Source organism: Phoenix dactylifera, chromosome 17 (genome assembly GCF_051530095.1).
Source record: "Phoenix dactylifera cultivar Ajwa chromosome 17, Ajwa_hap1_PhDact_Kaust_v1.1, whole genome shotgun sequence".
Classification (NCBI taxonomy): Eukaryota; Viridiplantae; Streptophyta; class Magnoliopsida; order Arecales; family Arecaceae; genus Phoenix; species Phoenix dactylifera.
In genome coordinates, this window is record NC_143206.1 from 16,888,264 (window position 1) to 16,903,606 (window position 15,343).

Consider the following 15,343-nt stretch of genomic DNA (forward strand, 5'->3'; position numbering starts at 1 on the left):
TACACTTACCAGCTAATGTCCTTTTGACGGTGTAAAGTACCTACGCCCGTTTTAAATAGTTTACTTCTTAAGTTGTGGGCTTTTTAAATTTTAATTGCTCAACTTTCAGTGAAATAGTTTTGACAATGATTTGTTCTAACTACAAGGTTAAAACTTCTTAAGATCATATGATATGTACTTTTTCAGTCGTACAGGGTGTTTTATATAAAATTCTAATGTCTAGACACAACAGCAGATAGCAATATGCAACAATTATAACTTGATTAACTTCTTAGGTTTTATGTAAAACAGCAAAAGTCAGCGAGGAAATTGAACTCAATAGTTGAAAAACTTATATATATGTAATGTTAATTGCTGCGGAAATTACTTCACACTTTACAGTAGTATTTTGCGAAGAACACCCTCTCAAAAGTCAACATTATTTCATATTCGTACGGAAGGCGGGCAGGTGCCCTGGAGTCCCTCCTAAAAACCCTAGTGCGAGCACCGAAACGAGAAAGGCCTCCCCGGCGAGAGAGGTGAGGCAGTCATGGCGGAGTCCGAGCCCTCGAACCGAGCGCTGACGACCACTCGCTTCTCCGAGCTGAAGCCCCCTATCTCGGAGCCCGTCATCCAAGCCCTAACCGCTGCCGGCTTCCACCTCTGCACGCCGGTGCAAGCCGCGACCATCCCCTTGCTCTGCTCCCATAAAGATGTCGCCGTCGACGCCGCTACCGGCTCCGGGAAAACCCTAGCCTTTATCGTACCCTTTGTCGAGATCCTCCGCCGAGGCCCCTCGCCCCCCAAATCCCACCAGGTTCTTTTCTTCTTATCTCTATGTGTCTCGGTCTATAGTTGGTTCTTAAATTTTTAATTGTTGGCTTTTGGTTCTTGAGATAGATTTTTAATTTGGACCTGCGCAAAATTTGATCTTGGAATTCTGCCGTGGATTTTTTAATTTGATAGGATGGGGGTGAAGTAAGGGAACTCGCACGGCTGACCTTTCTTGGAATTTTTTTACTGAAAAAAAGCTTTTTTGGATTGCAAATGCTTGAAAACCTAAAGAATAGGAATGGAAAAGGCAACTTCTTACAATTGTGAATTATCACCAAGAAAGGAATTGTCTATTAAGTTTCTATTGTTGGTGATGTGGGGTCGGAACCCCGACACCAGCCCGCACACCGGGCGAGCAGGGAAAGCATCCGCGTCCTCCCCGAGGTCTTGTCCGCTCTGGGATTGCCGCTTCGGGTCTGCGGGAGGTCGCCCAGGGCCGTGGCCCAATGACAGTCCCGAGCCCTGACGGCGCGGGGGTCCGCGGAGGTTGCCCCCTACCGTCACGGTTTTGTCCCGCAAAAGGGCCCTCGGTAAGAAGAGGTGTTTGCACCTCCCATTTAAGGCACAGACCTTTCCGCCGATTATCCGATGTGGGACTAAACTGGAAACCCCATCCCACAACACAGCCCCCCGAGCGGGAAGGTCTGTGCGTGGCCGGGGCCCTTCCTCTAGCACCATCTGATGTGGGGTCGGAACCCCGACACCAGCCCGCACACCGGGCGAGCAGGGAAAGCATCCGCGTCCTCCCCGAGGTATTGTCCGCTCTGGGATTGCCGCTTCGGGTCTGCGGGAGGTCGCCCAAGGCCGTGGCCCAATGACAGTCCCGAGCCCTGACGGCGCGGGGGTCCGCGGAGGTTGCCCCCTATCCTCACGGTTTTGTCCCGCAAAAGGGCCCTCGGTAAGAAGAGGTGTTTGCACCTCCCATTTAAGGCACAGACCTTTCCGCTGATTACCCGATGTGGGACTAAACTGGGAACCCCATCCCACGGGGTCGGAACCCCGACACCAGCCCGCACACCGGGCGAGCAGGGAAAGCATCCGCGTCCTCCCCGAGGTATTGTCCGCTCTGGGATTGCCGCTTCGGGTCTGCGGGAGGTCGCCCAGGGCCGTGGCCCAGTGACAGTCCCGAGCCCTGACGGCGCGGGGGTCCGCGGAGGTTGCCCCCTACCCTCACGGTTTTGTCCCGCAAAAGGGCCCTCGGTAAGAAGAGGTGTTTGCACCTCCCATTTAAGGCACAGACCTTTCCGCTGATTACCCGATGTGGGACTAAACTGGGAACCCCATCCCACAACACAGCCCCCCGAGCGGGAAGGTCTGTGCGTGGCCGGGGCCCTTCCTCTAGCGCCATCTGATGTGGGGTCGGAACCCCGACACCAGCCCGCACACCGGGCGAGCAGGGAAAGCATCCGCGTCCTCCCCGAGGTATTGTCCGCTCTGGGATTGCCGCTTCGGGTCTGCGGGAGGTCGCCCAGGGCCGTGGCCCAATGACAGTCCCGAGCCCTGACGGCGCGGGGGTCCGCGGAGGTTGCCCCCTACCCTCACGGTTTTGTCCCGCAAAAGGGCCCTCGGTAAGAAGAGGTGTTTGCACCTCCCATTTAAGGCACAGACCTTTCCGCTGATTATCCGATGTGGGACTAAACTGGGAACCCCATCCCACAACAGTTGGAAATGTGACCTAGCGACAAGAAAGGGAAAATGGAAGAAAAAGGGATGTTATTGAGTTGATTTTGTTTGCTGTTATTGGGAAGGATATGCACTTGGGCGGAGCTGGGCATGTTTAATTTATTTTCAGGTGATTGTTGTGAGAGAGTCTGGTGATCATGAAGATCCTGGAAATGGTATTGTTATTGATAAAATTCTGCTTGGATATGCTATTTGTCACTTATATTTAAGGATATGGAAGTAGGCAGAACTCTTTTGGCAATGCTATTCTCATGTGTAGCTCAAGAGGACACCTTAAGATGAATCTTGAGACTTTAAAATACTATCTGAAATTAAATATGTTGGACTTCTACTGGGGAAGACTGAAATGAGATACTTGTTTGCTTTGGATGAGACCATCACAGTTCGTCTCAAAATATTATCTTTAGCTGGAAGAGATTAGAATAGATATTCTCTCTCTAGAGCCCATTAGAATTGGTTTGAACTGTTCGAATCGAGGCAATACTTATAAGATTGATGGATTGGCTGTAACTGAAACATATCAGACCCAAGGCTAGCTGAAATGGGTTCTGAATTCCTACTCGTCAGCCTCTTTAGAATCCTTTGATGTAATAAACTTCAAGCTTGTGCCAAAGAAAAAAGGTAAAATGTAAAATAGAACGAAGGAATGTTTCAGGGGCCCCTTGGTTGACTATCATGAGTCACAGTTGTTTTGTACAATGGACTCTTAGGCAAAATCAAATTTATCACTTATTATCTTTGAGAATATCATGTGTACTATCGCTCCTCATTTGTCAGATGTTATTAAAGTCAGGGTCAAATTGTAAATAAGGTCAAATTGAGTCTTATAGAGGATTTAAAGATAACCATATTTTATATGAGTAAAAATACAGTATTACATATTTTTATAGTATGAGTAGAAAAGCTACTATGTCTACTTTCCACATTTTTTTAGCTTTATAGCTTAGTTGATTTGGTGTCTGGATTAACTCGCCTACAATATTCATTGCATAGTATTGTTGGTATATTTACTGTGCTGGTCATTGATTGACATGGCTAGGTATGCAAAATTTCGATCTTTTTGTTGTTGTCTGCTAAAATAGGCATGCTTATGTAAAATGATTTCCTTTGTATATTAAGTTATAGTCATGCAAGCTAAAAGGTTTATGATAACTGACAACCACCATATGACAATACCATTCATACATTTGCTTTTTGTGAGTGCATGTATGCTGGGTTGTGCTTCTTATTGTGCTAATATTTCTGGAAGTTTCCAAATGAACACATGGCTTGCTTTTTTTTTTTTTAAATTTATTTAAACATAAGAAATTTTGATTGCTGGTTTGATGGAAATAAATTGATTATTTTTGGCACATAATTGTTGTGGTTACAATTTGACGACATTTCTTATAACTATAATGATATCATTCAAGGGTATCTAAGTGTGCACCTGTGTATATCAGGTCATAGGAATGATAATCTCTCCAACGCGTGAATTATCATCACAAATATACCATGTTGCACAGCCTTTCTTCTCAACGATGCCTAATGTTAAATCTATGCTTCTTGTTGGAGGGGTGGACATTAAAACGGACATCTGGAAATTAGAAGATGAAGGTGCAAACATTCTAGTGGGCACACCTGGAAAGCTGCATGATGTGATGGAGCGTCTAGACATCCTAGATTTCCGGTCACTTGAGGTATTCTTTTATGTTTATTGGTTTGATTCATGTAATAATTTAATTGTTAAAGATAAAGTTGTAAAAAATAGGCATGGATTACTTAGAAAGGACAATGAATGATCAATAGAGTTTAGTTGACTCGCCTATTTTTCCCTATATATGAATGTATTTGCTCTTATATAGATCCATGATGCTATAAGAAAAAGTGATTGGCTTAAAAGCATCAATCATATATTAAAAGTTTCATTCTTCATGGCTTAGTCTAATCTTCCTATGGCTATAGTAGATGTGCCAACCCTAGCATTGTAGTGCAAACTCGTATTTTTAGTTCTGCGTCAATCATGCATGCCCACTAAATTCTCAATATGGTAATTTCATGATACATGAGGGCTTCCTGCCAAAGAAAAAGGAAAAAAAAAACAAACAGAAAATAGAAAATATGCAAAGGCGCCAACTGAATTGTTCCTTTTGATCATAGATGTCCTCCAAACCATGCATCTATAGGATTACGACATCTAATTACCTTTCATGCTTTTTATTAATATGGTTCCAAAGCCTTATGTATATATGTATGTATGTATGTATGTATATTGCTGACTCATGACATACCATCTGCAATGCCTTTAAAAATCCTGTCCATTTGTGTTTGTATTACATTCAGGGAAAAGTGATTCTCATATGTGAAATATACATGAATGGATTGAATGTGTGTGGGCAGTGGGCAGTGGGCAGTACACAGCATGAGAGATTTGTTGTCTGCTAGAAATTTTTTTGCAGGCATCTGAAGGTTTGCTTTGTCCCTTGTTAGGTGGGATGACATCTCTCAATCTACCATTCCATATTTAATGTCTCCCATATGAACACCATGCATATGCCTGTTCATATCCTAACACCGCATTTTAGATTCTGATGCATATATCGACCTCTTTTTTATTGTTTATTTTTATTTTGGCTACCAACAGATCCTTATTTTGGATGAGGCTGATAGACTCTTGGATATGGGATTTCAAAAGCAAATTACATCTATCATTTCTCACTTGCCGAAGCTCCGTAGGACAGGCCTTTTTTCAGCTACTCAAACGGAGGCAGTTGAAGAGCTCTCTAGGGCAGGATTAAGAAATCCTGTTAGGGTTGAAGTTCGAACAGAAGCTAAACCACTACATACTTTGGAATCTTCACAACAATCAACCACTTCTAGAACACCTTTGGGACTTCATATTGAGGTATATTCATCAAAATATCTATTAATGTAATTAAAGTTTTTATTTACGAATTCACTAAATACTCTTTTGTTGAGCATTCATCGTCTATTTATTTTTGTTATTGATGCATTACACATGTGAACAAATTCATTTTTCTCAATATTCTTTTCATTTTTTTGATAGATCTTTCATGTAAATCTGTATTGACATTGGTTTTTCTATCCGACATGCTTGATCTTTCATTAGCCTAGGTGTTAATTATTATCAATTGTCCTTCCCCTGAACTTCGCTATAATGCTTAAGACTTTTGCCTGAAATTATTTTTTGCTGAAAATACCTGGTATGTCACGTATCATTGGGTGCAAGGGCAAAAATGGTGGACTATCGAAAAATTTGATGTTCTATTTTGGTAATGATTTTTTTTTTTCATGATGAGTTGTATATTGTCTTGTTATTACATCAGTAAACTTGATAGCTTTATGTGTATGAGAACATTATATAGTCTAATTATAATCTTTATTTGTTACTAAGATTTTAATTTGTATTGCTGAAAGGTTTATTGGTTCCAAATCAGGCATTTATAAGTTCCTGAAGATGAAAACAAGCTTTTCAGCATTGATTACAACAATTATGCAGAAACCAGTCATAAAAGATCTATTTCTAATCATTATTGCTATAAATTAAAATGGAATTTTTAAGGAGCACGTAGGATTTTTTATTTATATTTTTATTAACCGACCCAACTAGTTTGGGACTAAGGCTTAGTTGAGTTGTATAGGAATTTTTTTTTTATTGATATGTTCTGCATAATGAAGGCAGATAATGTTATTCATTTACTAGGGAAGAGCATGATATGAGGCATTGACATATTACGCACCTTGATTGATTTAAAAGGTGCATTAGATCGCTTGATTAAATATAGCCTAAGTCTTGCTAAAATTTTCCTTGAGCAAAATTTCTAAATGCTGTCTAGTTATTGGTGAATCTGGAAGTTTAGTGTTCGTAAAAAAATTATGACCTTTAGTTTGCGCGGTGTCTTGTATATATCACTTGCCAAAGATCATTCATGATTAGAATGGTCAATTATTTTCTCTACCTAGTCTGCATGGAATAATTGAGGTTTTCAGTTACAAAAGATGCCTATCAAGCATTTCCTGTTCAAACTCTATCTGACAGCTGATCAATGATAATGCTATAACGATTGATATTTCATGGAGTGAGCCAATATTTCAAGTGCCATTTATGATAAATGTACTATTTGTCATAAGTAAACCAAGCACTTAAATAATACTTCCAAATTTCACCAAATTAAGATTAGGTTATGTCATGAGGTGGCTTGATAATGTGTAAAGGCTTTATGCAGGTTGAGAGTGCAAAATCTTAAATATTTATCAACGGATATAAAAGGATTTAGAACTTAGAATTAGGGCTTAATAATTAAGGTTGAGCCTTTTTCTGTGCTGTTCTGTTACTCCTCCTCATGCTTCCTTCCACTTTGTGGATTTGAATTGTGAGCAATGTAAAGTGCTTCTTCCCTTCCATTAAATTCTGTTCCCACTTTGTGCTTCAAGATTCAGAAAGAACAATGGGATGCAGGAAACTTTCATGGAAGTAAAAGAAAGTTTTTGTCTGTGGAGCATGCCTCGATTGATAGGAGTTGTGGTGACAAATGAGCAATAAAACAAATCCCCACCTAGTAAGGATTTTGGTAGGTTTCTCTTAAACTTTGACGGGGAAATAAAATCTTCACGACCACTAACACTTCTTTTAGGCATATTTACACTATAGTCAGATATAGTTTCTTGGTGTATAATAAAGTGTTATTTGAAGCATATTATGCTAATGGTGTACCAATATTATATAATTTTTCTCCCCTCTCAATTGCTTCACTTAAAACTAATTCTAATCTTTTTTGTGCAGTACCTGATATGTGAAGCAGAAAAGAAACCATCACAGCTTGTTGGTTTCCTGTCACAGAACATATCAAAAAAGATAATTATGTAAGAATATGCATGATCTAATAGATATATTATCTGCCTTTCTATCCACATGCTGAATGTGGCATGACTATGATGCATCGCTAACTTGTTACTTTAATTTCTCTATATGTTTCTGATTACAGCTACTTCATGACATGTGCTTCTGTTGATTACTGGGGGCTTGTTCTTCCGCAGCTCGCTGTTCTCAAAGGTTGTCCACTGATTCCTCTTCATGGGAAGATGAAACAGGTAAGGTAGACAATATAGCAAGATAACTTGGTCGTCTTTAACATTTTGAAAGGCTAAACGCATTTGGATTTGGCAACCTGTGCTTTTCTTTGAAGATTGCAAGGGAGAAAGCATTAGCATCATACACGGCACTTTCAAGTGGTATTCTGCTATGCACTGATGTAGCAGCAAGGGGACTTGACATTCCAGGTGTTGATTGGATTGTGCAGGTAGATCCTGGTGTTGTTAGTCCAATAGATTCTCCCTATTAAGTAAATTTTTGCAGTGATCTGTTTTCTCAATCATATCAATTGACACAAGTGGAATCTTAGCTTAGAATTTTAAAAGAGGAATCATTAGTGTTCTTAGTTATGTAAGTTCATATTGGCATCATCTTTGCATTTTGTTTCCATGAGAAATTCAACTAAAATGGTAAAGCAAGATTTTTTTTTTTTAACAAACAGGAGTCCATGAAGAAGCATTACGATTAGGTGATTTGAGGGACCTAACAATCCAATGTTGGGGAATAATATGTTTTCGGTGCTAATTGTAGAATGCTATCGCTTGCAATTTGGAAAAACTGCCGTGCATCAGACCTGATATGAAATCTTATTGGTGCAAGTTGAATAATGATGACATGCAATTTTGAGTTTACCTTGGAAAATACATCATCTTTCATTTTATTCTGAATTTAATCGAACTTTACACATATGGGTTGTGATAAAACTACCTTACGTCTCACTTCTTCAAATCTGTCCATTGCATGGTTGAATTCGTTAGTAATTTTTAAAGAGCCTCAAGAGTCCACAATTTTCAAGTTTATTTTTCAAGCGATTAGCGTGATATCTTTAGGCCTCTTTTGATACAAAGTCAAGATTCATTGAATCATTGGTTGTAGTTTTTATTAAAATGATCATGAGCGGCCGTGTGCTTAGAAAGGAATTTGATTTGTGATATTTTTATTAAAATTCATTGAAGATGAGATTTTCCTGATAGGTTGAAGTATTATTTTGCCAATCTTTCAAAGGAAAAGCATTAGATGTACAAATTGGGCTCTCTTAAGATGAGGATGGCCACAAGGGTTCTTACATTGTGTTTGCCACAAGCACTTGCTAACTTTTTGAGAACGGAGCAAGTATTCCAAGTCATTTCATCTTTTACTCCATTAAGTGAAAAATGTTCAATCTCATCTACATCACATTAAAGAATGGTTGGCTGTTGAGGTTATTGACCTCATGAAGTAGATTACTATTCTAGATAACCAGTATCTCGTGGAGTTCTGACCATGCTAGCAAACAATTTTGTGGCATTATCATGTTTTAGTCTACCTAATTTTCTCCTTTAGTTTTTAGAGCAGAACTACATTTCAGGTTCCACGATTTTTTTTTTTTTTTGTGGCTTTTCTTTAATTCTTTTGTGTGTGTGTGCGTTTTTTTTCCCTGTGGGTGGGGTGGCTCAAACACAGATTCCGGCAGCTTTGACGAATATCCTGTAATCTTCATCCCAGAGGTCAGCAGCCTTGATGTTAGCTGACAATCTATATATTTTTCCTGAAATTTTCCTCTTGCTGCATCAATACTTTCCTTTTTCTGCTATTACAATCAAACTCCCATTGTCTTTCTTGTGCTTTTCATTTTTTTTTTCTCTTGCCTTTTCATGTATGATGCTTGACTTCTCCAACATGAGAACACAAATGGCATGCGTGTTTCCTCACCTAACTTTCATGTCCGAAAATCAACATTAAAATAGATTAAACAAACAAATTGGAGAGATGATGGTCAAGAGCTTATTGTTATTCTTGAATATGTGTGGGAAAGACCTGTAATGAAATTCGTTCAATATTAAATAATGAAAGTGACCTGTTTTTCTGGTCAATATATATTTTAATTATTTGAGTTTAACTTTACTATTTGCAGTTGAATATATGTGAAATTTAATAACTTGAGAAGTAGTCTATTAATTTTAATCCCCTTTCTGTTATCTTGTGGTTCTATATAGATCTTAATATCTACCATAATGTCTGCATTTTTTGAGTTAGGAAATAGAATTATAAATTAATATGTTGAACGTGCAGTATGATCCCCCTCAAGATCCTAATGTTTTTGTACATAGAGTTGGTCGGACTGCACGAATTGGCAGACAAGGAAGTGCTATTGTATTTCTGTTACCAAAGGTTTGCTTGGGCATACATTTTTTGTACTACTAAATTCCCCCTTGAAAAGTTATGAGTTAAATGATATTTACTTGCAGGAGGATGCTTATGTGGAATTCCTGCAGTTAAGAAGGATACCTCTTAAAGAAAGGAAGTGTTTCAGTGATGCCTTGGATGTCATTCCTCAGGCGAGTATCTGTCCTTCAGATCTATATCTTATGATTATATTTTCATTTGCATTTGTAAAAATATCAAGTTTAATTTGTGACATAACTTTTCATTTCTGAGAGGTGTTTCTGGTATCCAAAATCTATAATGTTGTAGTTGATAGGAATCTTAAAAAGCGGAGCAGATGATAGTGTATCCATGAAATCTACTGCAGATGCTATTGAAACGATCCAGTTCATGACATTAGTCGAATCAAATTGACTTTGCCAGCTGTGAAACCTTTTGTAACTTTGTTAACCTATACCAACTTGTTGGGTTGGTTTGATCTCTAAAACAGCCAGCAATAAACCTTCACTCTTCTCTAAAGAATGGGTGGCAACTTTCCTTCAGATCACTCCAACCATGAAAAAGGTAGGATTTATATTTGTCACACACTCACACTTGATTGCAACTAAACACTGCATGATGAACTTTGCGAGCTGCAACAACAGAGAGTGCGAGCTACCCTGAATGGATGATTTCTGCATTGAACACTTGAATGGGGGGAAATCTTGACAAGTGTCTTAACATATATCTATTATAACAAATAGTTCTGAGGCAGGTCATGTATATTTAGTTTGTCTGGTAATGGTATGCAAAGGTGTGTAGCAAGAATTCAAAGTAGTTTTTTATACCTGAAAGCCAACCCTTATGTGAAGAAAGGTTATTGTCATGGGATGAGAGACAAGTGCTTAAATTCAAGAATCTGATGTCACATATTTTTCATTTTTATGTAGTTCACAGAAAGGTTGTAGTTGCTTGCTGAGTCAGCAGTGCAGAAACTGTCTGTCGGATCTCCTTTACGTGACTATTGATTCATTTTATTTTTTGTTTTATTTCCATTTTTAGAAATGTTGATTGTTCAGTTATTTTGTGTTAGTACATCCCTTAAATCTTTTATCTATCACTTTCTTAGTTGATGCACACACTTGCACTCATGGACCATGGTATGCATGAATGTATAGATGCATGCGTGGACGTATACACATGCATGATGCAACTGCTTGTCAAGTTGGTACCTGTGTAGTGTTGTCTTCTTCATTCTCATTTTTGATGTTTTCAAAATTGTACTTTGTAAGTCTATCAATTTATTTGAGATCTAACAAATAATATGGTTGTGGATTTTCCCTTTTTATACTTGTTAGTTGAACTTGTCTTGCCAAATTTCAGAGATACTTAACTAGGTATCAACTTTCAAGATTTGACCAACCTATAGGGGTCCTGTTTTGATTCCACGAGAAGCCCTTGGTGCTACTAGAACAGAATGAATTAAATGTACTTTTCCTAATCGATGAATTATGGCCAAGAGGAGACCACCAGTGTCCATGACCTGACCACCTTACAACCTGTGATCAATCTAGAATAGTTCTCTATACCTCATTATCATCAAGTGGTCAAACTCATCTAATCCATACATACTCGAAATATGTACCCACCTACATAAACAAATGTGATACTGTTTGCCTTTTATCTTTTTCTGTAATCACTTGGCAGCTCTCACTTGCCCTCTTGACTATTTTTGAGCATCTTGGAGCTTTTGCTTGGTGCATGCTATTTGCAGATAATATAGTTAGTGGATAAAACTAAGGTTAAAGTTAATTGTAAGTTAGAATTATGGAGTGGATTAGAAAATAAAAGACATAGGTTAAATAGGATCAAAACGGAATGTATGGAATGCAATTTTAGTAAAATTAGAAATAAATGATTGTGGAGTGAAAATTGAAGATCATAAAGTTTCTAAGAATGATCATTCTTGATATTAGGTTCGATTATTCATGTGGGAGGGGAGATTGAAGAGGATGTTATCAATTGGATCAGAGCAGGTTAGTTAAAAGAGAGAAATACAACTAGATATTATGTGATCATAGGAATATGCCAAGTTGAAAAAAATTTATAATACAACCATAGGACTAGCTATGCTTTATGGTACATAATGTTGGACAGTTAAAAATAACAGAACAAGATAAGTTTGGCCAAAATGAGAATGTTGATATGGATGTATGGTTACACAAAAAAGATAAAATAAGAAATGAAGGAGTGATTCGATATATGTAGAAGGAAAGAGAGGTAGAGGTAGACCAAGAATCACATGTGATGGAGTAGCAAGGAAGGACCTAATTTTGCTACATCTTTTAGAAAGTGTGGTCCTAAACAAAGCAGCATGAAGGAAAATGATTCGTGTAGCCTGATCTCGTTTGGGAGTAAAGCTTAGTTAAGTTGAGTCAGTGGCTTTTGCTTGTGATGTCATGGTATTTCCCAAGCTTTCTTGGCACTGTATTCAATATTTTTCTCTCTCGGAGCTTCTTGATCTAGAGCTGCCACCTCAAGCCAGTTTTCTCCAATTTTGAAGTCTCGTGCTACCTTTTGTTAGTTTGTTTTGCCTTGGTTCCTTTTCTTTCTTTTTTCTCACATCAAGATATTTCAATACATAAAGTCATATTAGAATCCTTTTTTCGTTCCTCTTGCTTTTATTTTGAGTTATTTTGATAGCTTTACTGTGTTTATCATCAAGTTTGACTCACCAAGAATTTGATGCTTTCTTTTTGCAAAACATGTTTCCTGTTGGGTAACTGTAATGCCCTGCAGACATCTTGAAAAATCAGTATCACTTTCTTAAAGTTTGGCTTCTCTTTGTGAGCATTTAAATTGTTTGGTCAATTACCATTCTGCTTGCATGGAGAAGAGTTGTATGTAGGGTCATCTGCTCAGGTCTTTAAAATGAGGTGATTGTTGTTGATAATGGCCAGCAAGATTTTATCTTATGTTCTACGTACGCCTGGAATGTGACCTCTACATCTATTTGCTGTTATTGCAATTGTCACCCTGTGCCTGCTTTGTGCAGGTTTCGTGATAGGAAAACTTTATAGCTTATATCTATGACTCATATAATCTGGCCTGCAATCACACTACAAAAGATGAACAAAACTCCAGAACCTTTTTTATTTTTGCCAGTCTCATAGGTAGGCTTTATGTATTTAGAAGCTCCATTGAAAAAGGATGCCAATGACCAGCCTGCCCAAAGTCTGTTATGCTGTATTCTTTCCATTATGCATTAGTCTTTTTTAATTCACAATTCTTGTCTATAAAGAGTGCAATCACGCCCTTAATCTATGTTTAAAATTTATACATCTTTATCAAATCAAACTGCTACCCAAAGATCATCTTAAAGATGATGAGAATCAACTGTAACAGATAAGATCTGCTGCAAAAGAAGATCGTGATGTCATGGAGAAGGGGCTTAAAGCATTTGTGTCATACATCCGTGCATATAAAGAGCACCACTGCTCGTACATCTTCAGGTTGTCATAATCCCTTCTTTCTTAATCATCTATAATTTTTTTCCAAGTTCTTAATAGCTGCCTTTCAGGTGGAAAGAACTAGAAATCGGGAAATTGGCCATGGGATATGGCTTACTGCAGATCCCTTCTATGCCAGAGGTGAAACATCATTATCTCTCAGTTGACGGTTTTTCTCCTGAGGATGATATTGATGTTACTCAGATTAAGTACAAGTAAGCAATTTTTTAGAGGCAATATTAGCTTTCCAGTCAGCACCATCTTTGTGGTTGTCTTTGGTTGGCATTGCCTGTTCCACCATTGCATTACATGCACGAGGCTGTTGCGCCCAGGAATGATTCGGCTTTTCCTTTTTGCAATCCTCATTTCTTTTCCTAACGTTGCTTACTAATGTTTGGATTTAGAGACAAGGCTAGGGAGAAACAAAGGCAAAAGGCTTCACAAAGGAAGGAAGCAGAATCCCAGCAGGGGCCAAAATCAGAAAGAGTGAAGCAGATCCCAAATGGTTCTATTCCTGTTACGAGGAAGAAAACAGGTAGGCAACGCAAAGTGACTCGGACAAAGGAGGATGATGAAGAGTTAGATCAGGACTACCGCTTACTGAAAAAGCTAAAGAGGGGGGAGATTGATGAAAGCGAGTATGAAAAGCTTACTGGTTTTGGAATCTTTGAGGAACAGGGTTCATCAGATAGCAACGCAGATGACCCTGGTGTGAAAACCTCTATGGTATACAAAAACAGAAAATCAAAGCTAAAACAAAGAGGAAATGCGAAAAAATCTGGAGGAAGAATGGGGGATCGCAAAGGTACTAACTGCTTGAAGATGAAGTCAAAAACCAAGATCAATAAAAGGAAGAAGTAACACGTTATAATATGCCATGCTGCTTTATGATTGCTTCTCGATGATTCAGATTGAGTCGCAGAGATTGTGCAACATATAAGCCGAAGTGACTTGATTGAGCTGGAGCCAGATCCAGCCAACGTGGAAATAGCTAGTAGTGTCTTATGAGTCATCTTTGCACTAGACCCATAGTGAGGCAGCCATGCAGTTTTGGGCATGTCGATAGCTGTAGTCTTGCTGGGTGATATTGTTTTGTTCTATGGCTTCTCAAAACAATCCTTGGACTACTGATCAAAAGTAAGGATGCGACATGGGCAGAAACAGGTCCAAATTTTAATGGAGGCAGTAACTCGAGTTTCCACTTTTAAAGGTGCTAGGAGGAGGCTTGTTTCCCCTATAATTTAGTTTTGTTACAGCACTTCTCAAATTCGCCATCTTAAGAAGATAGAGAACTGTGAACAACCTCAGGTATCTACAGAGGGCTGTGTACCTATCTGAATTCTTGTGACATTTAAGATGCAAGAATGGTGAGAAACGTTATATCTGCTTCTACTGGAGAGTTCATGGATCAATTGAATTGAATTACTTTTATTGGTAATTTATGGTAGATGTGGTTAAATTAGGACGGCAGCATCCGCAACTGCGAGCTTGATCTAGCATCCATATTCACCATATCAGTCACAAAAATTAGTCATTTTCCAGCTTGTATTGTTGTAAGGAGCCACTTTGTAATGACTTGTCGACTCTATGGCAATCACAGGAAACCTGATCAAAATTTTCCGAAGAATTTGATATAGCTAACAATGTAAAAGCTAATATTTATTTGGTCAGGTTTTGCATCCTTCTCTCAAGGCCATGTGTTCCAGCTTTCTCTCACCGTTGACCACCCTATATTTGCTTGTGATCTACACAGCTTTGAATTGATCTTAGCAGGGTGATTGCCAGAAAGTTTGGATGCAGATCTTTGCTTGGAGAATTATTTCCTTTTGCCACCTCACATTGTTAGTCTACTTGAGGCATATATCAGAATGTGGTGATTTTACCTAATTTATTCAAGAGAAAAGAAGAAAAAAAAAAAGCTTTTCCATCTGAACACGAATCACTCCTATTCCCATAACCAAAAAAAAAGAGCTCATGTTATCGTAGCTATGGTGCGCCCAATATTGACATCAGAAAGGAATATTTGTATCAATAATGAGAATTATGCTGTTGATTTCACCTGAATTACAATAGCAAGCTATTATTAGAACATGAGTTAATCTCATCTAAGCCATTTGGATAA

At 38.5% G+C, this 15,343-nt stretch overlaps 1 protein-coding gene across 2 annotated transcripts; it reads left to right on the plus strand.

Moving 5' to 3' along the window:
- The first annotated feature begins 370 nt into the window (after nucleotides 1-370).
- On the plus strand, nucleotides 371-14,912 carry LOC103720208 (P-loop containing nucleoside triphosphate hydrolases superfamily protein). 2 transcript variants are annotated; one of them, XM_008809811.6, is made up of 11 exons: nucleotides 371-796; nucleotides 3,939-4,175; nucleotides 5,120-5,380; nucleotides 7,280-7,359; nucleotides 7,482-7,587; nucleotides 7,683-7,796; nucleotides 9,641-9,739; nucleotides 9,817-9,906; nucleotides 13,118-13,224; nucleotides 13,293-13,436; nucleotides 13,626-14,912. In XM_008809811.6, the coding sequence occupies exons 1-11, from the start codon at nucleotides 530-532 to the stop codon at nucleotides 14,080-14,082; spliced, it is 1,962 nt and encodes a 653-aa protein (XP_008808033.3). In that variant the 5' UTR covers nucleotides 371-529; the 3' UTR covers nucleotides 14,083-14,912. The 2 variants fall into 2 exon arrangements, with proteins under 2 accessions (XP_008808033.3, XP_088569730.1); XM_088713604.2 differs by having other exon boundaries at nucleotides 441-796; nucleotides 13,293-13,362.
- Nucleotides 14,913-15,343: the final 431 nt, after the last annotated feature.

What these genes read in the sequence shown, in the direction of transcription:
- LOC103720208 (XM_008809811.6), top strand. Translation starts at nt 530, where the DNA reads ATGGCGGAGTCCGAGCCCTCGAACCGAGCGCTGACGACCACTCGCTTC. An exon ending in TAGATTTCCGGTCACTTGAG is followed by an intron (nt 4,176 to 5,119) that starts GTATTCTTTTAT and finishes GGCTACCAACAG; the next exon opens with ATCCTTATTTTGGATGAGGC. An exon ending in ATATCAAAAAAGATAATTAT is followed by an intron (nt 7,360 to 7,481) that starts GTAAGAATATGC and finishes TTCTGATTACAG; the next exon opens with CTACTTCATGACATGTGCTT.